At 41.6% G+C, this 16,349-nt stretch overlaps 1 protein-coding gene across 4 annotated transcripts in view; it reads right to left on the reverse strand.

Annotated features, from left to right (window-relative positions):
* The window catches only part of gtf2h4 (general transcription factor IIH, polypeptide 4), a 136,011-nt gene that overhangs the window by 17,687 nt on the left and 101,975 nt on the right, over positions 1-16,349 (reverse strand). For 3 of the 4 annotated variants that reach the window (XM_049601595.1, XM_049601594.1, XM_049601593.1), the window contains exons 6-7: positions 11,876-11,984; positions 659-727 (exon numbers count right to left, since the gene is read on the reverse strand). In XM_049601595.1, coding sequence (XP_049457552.1) covers positions 659-727; positions 11,876-11,984 — 178 coding nt within the window. The remainder of the gene's footprint in view (positions 1-658; positions 728-11,875; positions 11,985-16,349) is intronic. The other variant, XM_049601596.1, reaches the window with a different exon arrangement.

Below are 16,349 nucleotides of genomic sequence, written 5' to 3' on the forward strand. Positions count from 1 at the left end.
ACTCTAAATTTTTTTTTTTTTTTTGCTAAGAGTGAAAATTAGTCATCCTCAACATTTGATGTGTTAAACCTGCTCCATGCTTCTTGGGGTCAGCACAGTATGGACAGCAATATTGTGCAACTGCAGCATGGGTAACTGTGCGTGAAGGGTCTAAATACCGAACCATGCAGCTCCAAGATTTTGTAACAACATGTGACCATCCGCACCGCGCTGACCAACTGCAAGAAGCATGAAATGGTTTCAGAATGATGGAGAAAGCTGGAGAAAATAAAGAGAGACACAGATACAAATAGGATGTATGTTTTGCCAGGATGATTCATTTCATCCTTGGCAACTCTCCTGTATTTACCAAATGATATCAATATTTTTAGGCATTCTCTTATTCCAAATGGCTTAAAAAATGATGCATACAGCTGCTGTGAATCTGAACCAATCCCACATGGATGCCCAAGTTTGGGTTGAGCCCTGAATGTTTAAAGCATCTTGCTCTGGCCCGGCCTCAGACCGCCAACATTATCATGTTGCTTTTCAGCACACACACACACACACACACACACACACACACACACACACACACACACACACACACACACACACACACACACACACACACACACCGCTTTGAGGATCACACAGAAGCAAACTGCTGCACACTTACTCTGCCAAGAGTAGAAAAACTGAGCTGGAATAAGAAGGACAAGATCTCCACCAGGTCCATCCCTCTGGACTGAAAGAGACAAATTATGAAATGTACATAAGAAAAGATGTCCTAAACGCCTCTCTGAGCTTCTAGTTCAGTTACCCAGCCATAGTTTTAATAGCTTTATACAAACGGTGTCTGTCCCCCGACCGCCTAAATTATCTAAATCTAAAATTAAACAAAGAGGAGTTGTGCATAACAACCTCATAAAAATTAAAACCTCTTCTGTGACAGAAAGACAAAACAGGAGAATTAAATGCGGACTGTTAAATATCAGGTCTCTATCGTCTAAAGCAGTGTTAGTAAACGAATTAATATCAGATAATCATATTGATTTACTCAGTCTCACTGAAACCTGGCTGTGTCAAGATGAATATGTCAGTCTAAATGAGTCCACTCCTCCCAGTCAAAATAATACCCACATTCCTCGAGGCAGCGGCCGAGGAGGGGGAGTTGCAGCCATTTTTAACTCTAGCCTGTTAATCAGAAAAAAGCCTCGTCTTTTACATCTGACCTGGAAAACCTCGCAGCCACTTTTATTTGTTATAGTGTACCGTGCTCCTGGCCTGTATTCTGAATTTTTATCTGAATTCTCAGAATTTTTATCCAGTTTAGTTCTTAAATCAGATAAAGTTATTATTGTAGGCGATTTTAACATTCATGTCGACGTTGATAATTACTCCCTGTGTTCAGCGTTTATCTCATTATTTGACTCCATTGGCTTCAGTCAGGGTGTACATGAACCTACTCATTGTTTTAACCATACCCTCGATCTAGTTCTGACGTATGGAATTGAAATTGATAACCTAAAAGTCTTTCCACAGAATCCCTCGCTATCGGATCATTAACTGATTACTTTTGATTTCTTTTTACTCGATTACACGCCACTCAGCAACAGTTACTATACTAGATGTTTATCAGATAGTGCTGTCGCAAAACTTAAGGAAAAGATTACTTCGTCGTTAAATTCAATACCAATACCTTCAGTAACAGAGGTTTCCCGTGCCGACTTTAACCTCTCCCGAATTGATCATTTTGTTGATAGCACTGTAGGCTCGCTACGAACAACGCTCGACTCTGTAGCTCCTCTTAAAAAGAAGTTAAAAAAGCAAAGAAAGTTCGCTCCTTGGTATAACTCTCAAACCCATAAGTTAAAACAAATATCGCGAAAATTTGAAAGGAATTGGCGATTAACCAAACTGGAATAATCTCGTTTAATCTGGACAGACAGTCTCAAAACTTATAAGAGGGGCCTCCGCAATGCCAGAGCAAACTATTACTCAGCTCTAATAGAAGACAATAAGAACAACCCCAGGTTTCTTTTCAGCACTGTAGCCAGGCTGACTGAGAGTCAAAGCTCTATTGAGCCTTGTATTCCTTTAGCCCTTAGCAGTAATGATTTTATGAGCTTTTTTAATGACAAAATTCTAACTATTAGAGGCAAAATTCATGACCTCCTGCCCTCAGATAGTACCTATCTAACCTCAAACACAGCTGTAAAATCTAATATATATTTAGATTGCTTCTCCCCAATTTCTCTTCAAGAATTGACTGCAGTGATTTCTTCATCCAAATCATCAACGTGTCTCTTAGACCCCCATCCCAACTAGGCTACTTAAGAGTCTTTCCTTTAGTTAACACTCATATATTAGATATGATCAATATATCCTTATTAACAGGCTATGTACCACAGTCTTTTAAGATAGCTGTAATTAAACCTCTACTAAAAAGCCCACCCTGGATCCAGAGGTGTTAGCCAATTATAGACCAATATCTAATCTTCCCTTTATGTCAAAGATCCTTGAGAAAGTAGTCAGACCAGCTGTGTGATTTTCTCCAGGATAATAATTTATTTGAGGAATTTCAGTCAGGATTTAGAGTGCATCATAGCACTGAGACAGCTCTAGTTAAAATTACAAATGACCTTCTGATTGCTTCAGACAAAGGAGTCGTCTCTGTACTTGTTTTATTAGATCTTAGTGCGGCGTTTGACACAATTGACCATCAAATTCTACTGCAGACACTGGATCACTTAATTGGCTTAAAAGGTTCAGCACTGAGCTGGTTTAAATCTTATTTATCTGATCGTTTTCAATTTGTTGACGTTCGCAATGAACCATCCTTACGTACTAAAGTTTGTTTTGGAGTTCCGCAAGGTTCTGTGCTCGGACCAATCCTGTTTACTCTATATATGCTGCCTTTAGGTAACATCATTAGAAATCACTCTATAAATTTCCATTGTTATGCGGATGATACTCAGTTGTATTTATCAATGAAGCCAGAAGAAAGCAATCAATTAACTAAACTCCATAATTGCCTTAAAGACATAAAAACTTGGATGAGCACCAATTTCCTGATGTTAAATTCAGACAAAACTGAAGTTATTGTTCTTGGCCCCAAACTCAGAGACTCTTTATCTGATGACATAGTTTCTCTAGATGGCATTGCTCTGGCCTCTGCCACTACCATAAGAAACCTCGGAGTAATATTTGATCAAGATTTGTCTTTCAATTCTCATTTAAAGCACACCTCACGGACTGCATTTTTTCATCTGCGTAATATTGCGAAAATTAGGCCTATCCTGACCCGAAAAGATGCAGAAAAATTGGTCCACGCTTTTGTTACCTCAAGGCTGGATTACTGTAACTCTCTATTATCAGGTAGCTCTAGTAAGTCCTTAAAAACTCTCCAGCTAATTCAGAATGCAGCAGCACGTGTACTAACAGGAACTAAGAAACGCGATCATATCTCTCCTGTTTTAGCTTCTCTGCACTGGCTCCCTGTAAAATCCAGAATTGAATTTAAAATCCTACTGTTAACTTATAAAGCTCTAAATGGTCAAGCTCCGTCATATCTTAGAGAGCTCATAGTGCCATATTATCCCACCAGAACACTGTGCTCTGAGAACGCAGGGTTACTCGTGGTCCCTAAAGTCTCCAAAAGTAGATCAGGAGCCAGAGCCTTTAGCTATCAGGCTCCTCTCCTGTGGAATCATCTTCCTGTTACGGTCCGGGAGGCAGACACCGTCTCCACATTTAAGACTAGACTTAAGACTTTCCTCTTTGATAAAGCTTATAGTTAGGGCTGGCTCAGGCTTGCCCTGTACCAGCCCTTAGTTAGGCTGACTTAGGCCTAGTCTGCTGGAGGACCCCTCTATAATACACTGGGCCCCTTCTCTCCTTCTCTCTCTCTCTCTCGTATCCTATTACTGCATTTAGCTAACCCGGCCATTCTGGATGTCACTAACTCGGCTTCTTCTTCGGAGCCTTTGTGCTCCACTGTCTCTCAGATTAACTCATACCGCAGCGGTGCCTGGACAGCGTGACGTGTGTGGTTGTGCTGCTGCCGTGGTCCCGCCAGATGCCTCCTGCTGCTGCTGCCATCATTAGTCATTAGTCATACTTCATACATGTGTTATTATACACATATGATTATTGTCACATATGTATACTGCCAGGTATTAATACATACTTTCAACATATTGTACCGCAGTAACCAGAACTATAACTATAATATTATTACTTTCATTAATGTTGTTGTAAGCTACTGTCATTACCTGCATCTCTCTCTCTCTCTGTCTCATTGTGTCATATGGATTACTGTTAATTTATTATGCTGATCTGTTCTGTACGACATCTATTGCACGTCTGTCCGTCCTGGAAGAGGGATCCCTCCTCAGTTGCTCTTCCTGAGGTTTCTACCGTTTTTTTTTCCCCGTTAAAGGGGTTTTTTGGGGAGTTTTTCCTTATCCGCTGTGAGGGTCTTAAGGACAGAGGGATGTCGTATGCTGTAAAGCCCTGTGAGGCAAATTGTGATTTGTGATATTGGGCTTTATAAATAAAATTGAATATATTCCTCGCGAGCTGCGAAGAAGGAAACGGGGATGTCGCGCCGGAGTGCAGCGCCGACACCAGAGGAGACGGTACAAAGCCGTCCTCCCGTCCGTCGTCATGGGGAACGTAAGATCGCTCCCCAACAAGATGGACGAGCTGTCGGCGCTGACTCGCCATCAGAGGGAGTACCGGCAGAGCAGCGTGCTGGTGTTTACCGAGACATGGCTGAACGCGGAAGTACCGAACACGATCGCCGCGCTGGACGGATTCCAGCTCATCAGATACTACAGGACAGCGGACAGCGGTAAGAGGAAAGGAGGGGGGCTGGCTGTGTTTGTGAATGATAAATGACGTAACTCTGGGCACATCACTATCAAGGAACAGCATTGCTGCAGGGACATTGAGCTGCTGGCTGTTGGCATGAGACCATATTATCTACTCAGGGAGTTTTCTCATGTCATTATGGTAGCAGTGTATGTCCCCCCTGTCTGCAAAGGCTGATTCTGCTTGTGACATTCTCCATTCTGTTACGAATAGGCTGCAAACACAGCACACTCAGGCCCTCCTTCTGATCTCTGGGGACTTCAACCACACCTGTCCATCCACCACCCTGCCCACCTTCACCCAGTATGTTTCCTGCCACACCAGAGACAATAAAACACTGGATTTATTTTATGCCAACACCAAGGAGGCATACCACTCATCCCACTGGGAAAAGCTGATCACAACCTGGTTCATCTTCTGCCTGTCTACAGACCTCTGGTGCAGAGAGAACCAGCAACCACCCGCGAACCAGCAACCACCCGCACTGTGAAAAGATGGTCTGAGGAGGCCAAGGAGGCCCTGAAAGACTGCTTCGAGGCTACTGTGTGGGAGGTACTCAGCGATTCCTATGGGGAGGACATTGACAGTATGACATCATGCATTACGGATTATATTAACTTATGTGTGGAAAGCACCGTACCCACCAGGACTGTACGCTGCTTCTCCAACACCAAACCCTGGATTACTCCAGATATAAAAGCTCTCCTGAAGGAGAAGTGGAGAGCTTTTAACTCTGGAAACAAGGAGGAGCTGAAGGCCGTGCAGAAGGAGCTACGGAGAAACATCAGGCGGGGAAAGGAACGATATAAAAAGAAGATGGAGGAACAGCTGCAGCAGAGCGATGTCAGCGGAGTCTGGAGAGGTCTGAAAACCATCTCAGGACACAAACAACCAGACTCCAAGGCCAGAGGCGACCAGCAGTGGGTGAATGATCTGAATCTGTTCTTCAATAGATTTGATCAGTCTGCCCCTCCCCTGGCCCAGACATCATGGCTGCCACCCCCCTCTTCCTCACCTTCACCTTCCCCCCCACCTACACTCCTGGCACACTGCTTCGACGCTGTGTGCTGGGGGGTGGGGGTGAGCACTGCTCACCCCCACCCCCCAGCACACAGCCCCCCTGCTCCAACTTGTCCTTCACTACCTGTCAGGTGAGAGATCAGCTGAGGAGGATAAAGACGAGGAAGGCTGCGGGTCCAGACGGCATCAGCTCCAGGCTCCTGAAGTCCTGCGCAGACCAACTGTGCAGGATAGTTGAAACCATCTTCAACCTGAGCCTGAGACTGGGGAGAGTACCACAGCTGTGGAAGACATCCTGCGTGGTCCCTGTGCCCAAGACTCTGCACCCCAAGGACTTCAGCAGCTTCAGGCCGGTGGCATTAACATCGCACCTCATGAAGACTCTGGAGCGCCTGGTCCTGTCTCGTCTCCGCCCTGCAGTAGGCCCTTCAATGGAACCGCTGCAGTTTGCCTACCAGCCTGGCACTGGGGTGGACGACGCCATCATCTTCCTCCTGCATAGAGCTCTTTCTCACCTGGAGAAGCCTGGAAGCTCTGTGAAAATCATGTTCTTTGATTTCTCTAGCACTTTCAACACCATACAGCCTGCACTTCTGAGGGACAAACTGGAGCACGTAGGGGTGGCTAATCACCTCACATCCTGGATCCTGGACTACCTCACGGACCGGCCGCAGTATGTCAGGACCCAAGATTGTGTATCGGACTTGGTTGTCTGCAGTACGGGGGCCTCGCAGGGGACGGTGCTGGCACTGTTCCTCTTCACCCTCTACACTGCAGACTTTTCATACCACACCACCTGTCATCTGCAGAAGTTCTCTGACGACTCTGCCATAGTTGGCCTCATCACAGATGGGGACGACAGGGAGTACAGAGAACTGAACCAGGACTCTGTTGACTGGTGCCTGAGGAACCACCTTCAGATCAACGCGTTGAAAACCAAAGAGCTGGTAGTGGATTTCCGCAGGCGCAGACTCCTCCCCCCAACACCGGTGAACATCCAGGGAAAGGACATTGAGATGGTGACATCTTATAAGTACCTGGGTGTTCATCTTAACAATAAACTGGACTGGACTGATCACGTAACAGCACTGTACAGGAAAGGCCAAAGCAGACTCTACCTGCTGAGGTGGCTCAGGTCTTTTGGAGTGCAAGGGGCGCTGCTGAAGACCTTCTTTGACACTGTGGTGGCATCAGCCATCTTTTACGGAGTGGTCTGCTGGAGCAGCAGCATCTCGGCTGCAGATAGGAAGAGAATGGACAAGCTGTTCAAGAAGGCCAGCTCTGTCCTGGGATGCTCTCTGGACTCTGTGCAGGTGGTGGGAGAAAAGAGGATGACAGCCAAGCTGTCATCTCTGAGGACTAATGACTCCCATCCTCTGCAGGAGGAGATAAAAGCTCTGGAGAGCTCCTTCAGCGATGGACTGATTCACCCAAAGTGTGTGAAGGAACGCTATCGCAGGTCCTTCCTGCCTGCTGCTGTCAGGCTACATAACCAGCACTGCTCACAGTGAACTGCACCATGGACACTTTAGGGACACTATGGACACTTTATGGACACCATAATAAGTATAACTGTCCCCCATGTTGTTGTTGTTGTTTATTTGCACATACAATATTCACTTTGCACTAAATATGTTCACTTTAATCCACTGCTCACTTTTTATTCACTGCTCATTATTATTATTTATTGTTGTTTCTTGTATTTTTTGTACTCTTTTTGCATGCCTAGTTCATTTTACGTTTTTTAAATTTTGAAATCTTTAATCTGACTCTTTCGCCTTGACTGCTGTAACACTGGAATTTCTCAATTGTGGGATCAATAAAGGTGTATCTTATCTATCTTAAATACTTTTTTTTTATTCACTGATGTTTGTTTTTTTCCAAATACTCCCATCACTGACACTTGACATTTCCTGCAGATATTTGACATTAGGAGCCAACAAGGATTTTGTTTTTTTGTTCCTGAACCATTTATTTATTCAGTCAACTGTTCACTAACTGTGGCCCTCATTTATTAAATAAATGTACAACAGAAAACTGGGCATACAATCATTTCCACATAAAGCTCTGCCTTTATCAATGTGGATGCGAGCTACTTATTATGCTTATTATTTAATACTTATTTGCAGCCACATATAAATCACTTAAAAGTGTGCAGTAAATGTGGGAAAATATATTTTGTAAAGGCTGACTCTGCGGGGCTGGCTCTGTGGGACTGGATCCGTGGGACTGGCTCTGAAGGACTGGTCCATTGTGTTTTTAAATACTGGCAAGCCAAAGCTTGTTTAAATTATTTATCATTAAAATATTATTAGAAATAAGCAAATAAACCCTGCAACAGTGTTATTATTTAAATACTAGAAGCCTAGCAGGGTTTCCCACACATTCATTTATTTGTGGTGGCCTGCACAACTAAAAACATCTGTCACCATAAATAGATTTTCTATTTTTGAAACTGGACTGTTCACTCAGGGTTCCTACAGCTTAAGGCGAGTTAAATTTAAGACTTTTAAAGACTTTTTTAATGCCACTTGAAATGAAATTTAAGACCAACGACACAATCAACACAAATGAAATAAATGAATAAATCTCCAACTCCCTCATTTGATTTGTATGATTGGTGTTTTGTCACGGTGTTCAGACACCACAGTACCTTTGCTTTTAGCATAGGTGTGCACCCGAACACTAGGTTCATTCAAGACGAGCCAGGTTTGCGCAGATTCGATCACTGGCGATCGGCGCACAATGCATGCCGGTTAGTTTTGTGTCCAACTTCATCCCGACTTGCTCTGACATATTACAAAAGTGGACGGCAATAAAACCACGAGAGCGAGGCGGCTGCAGTTTTTAGAGCCAGGCGGTGCAGTCGGTGGAGACCAACTGCAGCTCTCACCTGATCTAACAGCTGATTGGTTCAGATGTTGACTCAACAATATGACTTTTTAGATAAACTTTTCATTTTTGTTGAATTTTAGAGATTAAGATTGTATTTGTCTGATTTGAAGGTTTATTCTGTGAACAGAAAACATGTTGTGTGACTGATGGTGAAGTTTAGTCGTCAGAGACTAAATACATTCATCATAAACTATACAGAGTCTACTGTATATTAACACTGGACTTTTATAATTATTTAAGTATTTAGCCACAGAGACTTGTGGTCAGTGGGATGTGAGGATTCTTAAAATAACGTGAGTACAGATGTGAAGCCCTGGCTGTATCTGACTGAGCCTTAATGAAAGCTGTTGTCCTGGATTTTTTTTTTTCATCTGAAAATATTAACCTTACAGTCAACTACACTGTTTGTGTAGTTGAGGGGACAAGTCAAACTGATATGATGCTGATTTACAGGAGAGTTCATGTCAAATGGAGGATAAACCATGAACATAAACTACAGATCACCTGTAAAGCATTTTAATAACTTAATCTATCATAATTAAAACAACTGGAGACTGAAAACAAACTGAAATATGGGTCTTATCACTTTTTTAATGAATTGACATCATTCCAGACGGGATGTGAGTGTGTCTGTGACTCCCTGTAGCCTACGGACTGAAGGCTGTTGGAAACTGTCGGGAAGCTGTCCGACTTCACCGCGGGTTTTTGTCACCGCCCCCCGCTGCCACCACCTGCTCTTGTCTACTTTCCACTGTTTCCAGACGAGGCGCAGTTCATCTCGAACGAGCCTATTGTCTAGAGATTTGGTGCTGCTGTCCCGGTTGTTGATATCGGAGATGGGGGTGGAGGCACGGTAGAGTAGAACAGAACTGGGAAATACCTAGTGTTTGTTGACAGCTTGATTTTGAGGCTTTGTGTTTCGCGCTGTGCATGTGGGACTCCACTGCCTTGATTACCATTGTGCCGAGTTTGAAACATTTCTTGCACAAAATACACCATGCCTTGTATAAATTGCCTGGTACCGGTTTCAGCCATCCAGAAAAATCTTTGTTGGACAGCCAATTTTCATTAAATTTACACTTTCCCATGTGGTCCGACTGCTACATGAACGACATACATCTGCTCTGAGAGTCGCGCACGGCCGCAAACACATCACTGTTTTGTTGGTTCCGCTCTCGTGATTGCGTTACTGCTATTTGGCAAACTATTTTTAAAAAATAAATGTTACCTATTATTTTTAGTATAATAGTTTAGACTAATTACAATCATAAAATCCTACTTACCACGTGTTAACATTTTTAAGACTTTTGAAAGATTGATTTAAGACATTTTAATGCCAATTAAGGCCTTATTTGTAGATTAATGAATTCAATGCCTTTTAAAACTTTTTAAGGATCCGCGGGAACCCTGTGAGCAGCACTGTACTATATAAACTGTTCCGTTATCTATGGCGCCACATTGTCACAGTGCAGAGTGAACTCTGGGCAGAGACAGAGCAGCAGAACGTCAGGCACATTGAAAGTAAAATTTAAGCGTTCATTCTGCTGGGTCTAAAAGTCTGCAGTCACTCACAGTAGCTGTTCCTCTCGTCCATCAATCTGATCTGATCAGTTCTGACTGAATCAACAGATCAATTATTTACCCCACAAATCACAAACTACTGCTGAGGAAAAAAGAACTCATGGAAAGCCAGACCTGCGCTGTGTTCATGGACCCACAAAAACCTCCAAAGTCAGTGACAGAACACAAACTGATATACAAGGACACAGAGGCATTTAAAAGGTAAAAAAGGAAAGTTTGCTGTTGCAGCCCCACAGGCACACAGCCACACGCTCCTCGGTTTGGGTCAATTTTAAGCTTGTATATGAATATCATGACAATATTATATAATACATGTAGGCTAATATTATTAATAGGTGTAGGCTATAGGCAGGTACGCATCATGGATATATAAATCAAATATTCCATCCTTAGCTGGAGTTTGGTTGTCCAGCCCAGCTGTTGACTGCAGCAGTGATTTCTTTCCATACTGTGTTTTTCTAACTTCCTTTGATGCCACTTTTCAGGCAGCCAAATAGAACCACTTGGTAGGATTGGACCTGAGGATATCAGTTTTTGCATTTCTAGCTCTAAGAATTTTCTCTTCTTGGCTGTGGTCCATGTTTTAAACTCTAGGCCCGAGGCCTCTAAACCCAGAATATAGTGGAGTGGGATATGTAAATGAAAAAAAGTTTTCAGCTGCCACATTTATCAACACCCAATTATTCCGATGCTGTGATCAGCGAGATAACAACATTTCATGTATCACTCGTGAACCCCATTATTAGATGATTTCTATGCTCAGATCTTCTCTGGTTTGTATATTTGATTGATAAATGAGGGCAATTGTGTACAAATTTAGACTCCTCAATCAATAATACTCAACTTGTGGCCTGTGGGCCCAATCTGCCCCGCAATACGGTGCTGGTAGCCCGCCAACCATTTTCCAATTCAGAATTGAAATTTATCTATTCATTCTGGGATTTCTTTTTCTTTTTTGTATTTTGAATGTAGACAAGGTACCAAAGGGCAGAAAATAAGCATCAAAATAGAGCTTTTTTTAATTTAAAAATACAGTAGGGCCAGTGGAAGATCCCCTGGAGCCCATGACACAGGTCCAGGAGAGCCCAAAATGTCCTAAAATCCTAAAAAAAAAACCCTGACCTGTGCGAGGCTGCTGCTACTGGATTTGCCTCTTAGTAAAGATGAGTAAGGACACCAAATGTTTGAAAGCTGAAAACAGGCAATTCAATTATTATATACTGATAAATATTATTAATATTATTGCTTATTAACTGGTCCCTGGCCTGTTCCTGTATTTTGCTTGTCACATTTTCTACTTACTCAGAAACCATAGAAATGGATCACTGTGACCTGAAAGTCTGCAGGTTTTAACTCTAGCCAATCAATGCAGCAGCTCATGTCACTGATTAGAGCCCTCTCTGCTTGAAGATGTGTTGATCAGAGTAATGACAGGCTATGAGACTAGATGATTATGATGATAACCACTGGTCTAACTCAATTAAAGGTAATCAGGTCAAAGCAGAAGATGATACACAGATACCTGTGCACTTTTGAGGTACTGCAAGGTGAAGTACCAAAGCTGAGAGGCTGTGTCCAATAAGAGGAACTGGAATCCAGCTGATGTGATGTAGGGTGCCTCTCCTGCCTCACTGACAAAGAGCAGAAGACAGGACAACATGAGGTACAACAAAAAACCCTTCTGTGTTGCTAACACAACAATAAATCAACCTGAAGCTAAAGTTCTCAGATTCGAGTCCATGTTCACTTTCATTCCTCTTTGATTATCCTCCCTGTGGTGAATTCTGACTAATGATTATTTCTGTGTCTGGATTTCTCATAATTCTACATACACTGAAGAGTATGGAGAGTTATGAAATAGTCCAGTCTTTTTCATTGTAAGTCAAGAGAAGTTAAAGAATGGGCAGGCACTCATCAATGTTTCACTGACACTTTGATGTGACTACTGCAAAGTAATAATCATATTCACAACATATTTGTTCAGTTATTGCTGGCTTATCTTGATGATGACTGCTATTTTATTTGTCCCATAACTGTTATTTGTCCCACTTTTTAACTGGGATCTGAATAGTGTTTTACAAACAAAGTTATGATAATTATCATTACAAGTACAAGTACAAATATCAGGTACTTCCACTTTACTTGAGTATCTTATGCTCATGGTTCTTTCTACTTCTGGTCCACCACACTTAAGAGGGAAATATTCTACTTTTTACTCCATATTTTTTTGAAAACTTAAGTTAATTTACAATTTAAGATTTTTGCACAAAGACCCTTTCATCAAGACCCTATCTAAATGCAGCTGAAGTGATTAGTCGACTGATTAGAAAATAATTGGAAACTATTTTGGTAATTCTTTAAACCCCTTTTCATGCAAAACCATTTCATGGGTCCAGCTTTTGAAATAGAATAGAATAGAATAGAAAGAACTTTATTTATACCAAAGGGAAATTCAGCTGTCCAGCAGCTCATAAAAGACAACAAACGAAATAAAATAAATGCATAAATAGAGATTAAATTAAAATAAAATTGTCCATTACATAGTCCAGTCCAGTTGTGAAAATTTGTTAGTGTGTGTGTGTGACTGGATTCAGGATGTATTAAATAGTCTTATTGCCATGGGGACGAGGATCTTCTGAAACACTCTGTTCTGCAACGCAGTGAGATGAGCCAACTGCTGCAGCTGCTCCACTCTCACTCCAGGAGGCTATCTGCTATTGTCCATTATCGCTTTCACTTTGTTCAATGTGCCCCTCTCCACCACAGTTCTTAGTGGGTCTGTATAGGGCGTCAGTGTTAGAAGACCAGTCCAGTTTATCATCCAGGAGGACCCCCAGATATTTGTAGGTGTGCACCACCTCAATGTCCTCCCCCTGTATGGAGACTGGTTGATATGAGGACTTGCTGCTTTTCCTTTTAATTAGTTAAATGGAGTACAGAGCATTGAGTACTTTTACTTTTAACACTTAATACATTTTCCAGATTGTACTTTCATACTTTTACTTAAGTAACATTTTCAATGCAGAGTGTTTTTACAGTATAGTATGGTTTTAGATTTACCTTCAGGGATGCTAACAGGTGTATGGTCAAAAAAGACAGAGCTTGTCGAAGCGAAATTCTGAATATTAAAATACACAAACACTAATTTGGAAGAATATTGTGTATTCCATAGTTCATATATTGTGTATAAAACAGAACAAATCCATTGAGCCGTCATGACCATCTTGCTAGAAGTCCAAATCTTTATACATTTCTTCATGCTCTTTATATTGAACAAAGCGGGTAGATTGGCCTACTACAAATAACACGTAAGTTTCAAACTAAGGGCCATCTGAATATCCTGGGGCAAGTGCCCTTGAATGTTTTTGCTAATGGTTTTTACATCTGGAATGTATGATTAAAAAAAAAAAAAGAAATTCTGAACATTAAAATACACTACCACTCAATTTCCCTCATTCTGCAAATGAACAAAATTGAATGTTTCAACAAAACTAACAAAACAGAGTGCAGTTCATCCTGCCTCTTTCCACAATTTCTTTTTTTTTATATCAGCTACAAGGTACTTGCTCACTCTGGAATTGATATAAAATGCAGGTTGTTTATGGAATGTTTGCGTTGTTTGGCATGAAAATGACATCCTTAAAAATAGCCAGAGGCCACTGTATTAGTTAATCTTAATCTTAATCATATATATATATATATATATATATATATATATATATATGTATATGCATGAACTTATCAGCGTTTCATAAGCAACCATTTCAAAATTACTTTACAAATACATTATATTTACTGCCCTTGAACTCTACCAAACCAACTAGCCGAACAAAAACGTGGAGAGAATAAATGAATGAAAATGAAAGTAAAGAAGTTGCATATAACGAGCCATTTTACTTTCACTGTAACAGTGCTGGTATGCTGAACAAGATCTGAATGATGAGTACATATTTCACACAGAATCTGAATCTGCACACTCCCTTTGAATCATCCCCCACTTGAAGTCGAATCTTTTAATCCTCTTTCTTTCTATAAATCTTTATTGTATTCTTTCCATATTTCACCCACTTGTTAGCGAAACAGTTAAAGAACTTCCATTAATCACGCAATTTAAATGTGAAAAGTCTCACTGACTGACGGTCACCTGTGTGTAGGCCTATGCGGAGAAGGAGAGGGGCAGAGGGAGCGGAGCTGTGGAAACATCCTGCAGTCCGACATACTATCATTGGTTTAAATAACTTATTAGACGGATATACATAGAGAAAGGTGACGTTTAGAGAGCAAGCCCAAATAACCAACTCCACTTTAGAAACAAGCCCAAAAAACCGCAAACCGCGACTACCAATATTTGTAAGCGACTTTACAAAAAAACAAGCCCAGAGTCGTGGCTAATAAGCGGACCTGACAACCCCGCCCTACGCATAGCGCTCTATGATCTTTGATCCAGCAGCACATCATCCAAATGAAAAGAAATAATTTACGCTTGCGCGTGCACTACACAGTTGTTTTGCGCGCAGCATTGTCATCTGCTCATTTCATTTGTGTTAGTGGAATTATTAACCAGACTCTTCCACGTCCACGCCAACACCTGGGCTGTGTTGAGCCCCCCCCAAAATGGCAGAATGTTTATTTAAACAGAAACAATGGTGCAGTGAACACCCTGTTGTGTTACGCAGGCACACTGTCCTTATAAAGCAGGGTTCAGCTTGATTCAAAAGGGGCTTTATTGGCGTTCACATCGCCAAAGCAAGGGTGAAAATAATAAATACAAAAATTGAGTACAGGGCCCTATTTCAGAGAGCAGGATTAGTGAAAACTCTGAGTATTGTAGTGTAATATTTACTATAGTGTTCGTACTGTACCTTTAAACTGACCTTTAAAAGATACGTGTTGAAGCAATATAATCTGTGCAACTGACAAATTACACACTGGTTTAATATTTCATGTATTCTTATGACACACTCCCACTCACTGAGCACTTAAGCATTGTGGTGGAGAAGTACCTAGGACTCACTGTGAATCATTTCTAAAAATAGCATGAGGATGGGCTCAGAAACACTGGTGGAAAATTAGGGGAATTACAGCTTGTCCTGAGAATGACCCTAGTAAGAGGAGGCGGTCTTAGATTGTCTAGGAAAAACATTACTCAGCAGAAATATGACACCATTATGGTGGTAGGATGAAAGGAGAAAAAGTGACTCAGCAGAGGTGGGATATCATTATGATCAGAGCCAAGTGGGAAGGATTAAGAAAGAGATGACTCAGCAGAAAATCTTTACAATAAAAACAAGTGCGCAAACAAAGAAATTTCAGTCTTGCTCCGGAGCTTGACTCATTGAGTTGTGATGTGTTTGTTGCCTGCGAGCACATTAAACTCAGTTGCATCTGATTCTACGTGTCTCCAGTGATTTTTTGACCTCTGAGTATTTGAGTTTTTGATATCTAATAGAAGACAAAGAAAGTCCGTTTGAGAGGAGAAGAGCGAGGTCGCAAGCTTTCTGGCACGGCTCGGGACCTTGACTTTTTTGCTTCTACAGTATGTTATGCCTAGGTTGAGGGAAACTGAGTTTTCCATTCAGGGTATCCCTGTGTCAGTTACTATGCCAACATACAGGCCCATACAACATAACATAAAGCAAACCTGCTGGCTGGCAGGTTTTATCTAACAATCTTCTCAACCCAAGTATATCAAATATTACACATCGTGGATTTGCATTATCATCGCAGCGAATGTTATGCATTGCCCTTCAATTCTTCGGCAATGGCGGTTTTCTTTATAACATAGGAGATACTGAACACATCAGGAAGGCAACTGTTTGTCGGGCCATAAGAAAAGTGACTCTGGCTCTGAAAAGACTTCTGCCCATTTTTGTGGTTTTCCCTGTGTATAAATTAGAAAGGATCATCAAAGGGGAATTCCACAGAATTGCAGGGTTGTCAGTGTTAATAGGAAACTGATCTATGTGGATACATTATGCAATGATTTATGAATACTT

The sequence above is a fragment of the Epinephelus fuscoguttatus genome, linkage group LG17, assembly GCF_011397635.1.
Source record: "Epinephelus fuscoguttatus linkage group LG17, E.fuscoguttatus.final_Chr_v1".
Classification (NCBI taxonomy): domain Eukaryota; kingdom Metazoa; phylum Chordata; class Actinopteri; order Perciformes; family Serranidae; genus Epinephelus; species Epinephelus fuscoguttatus.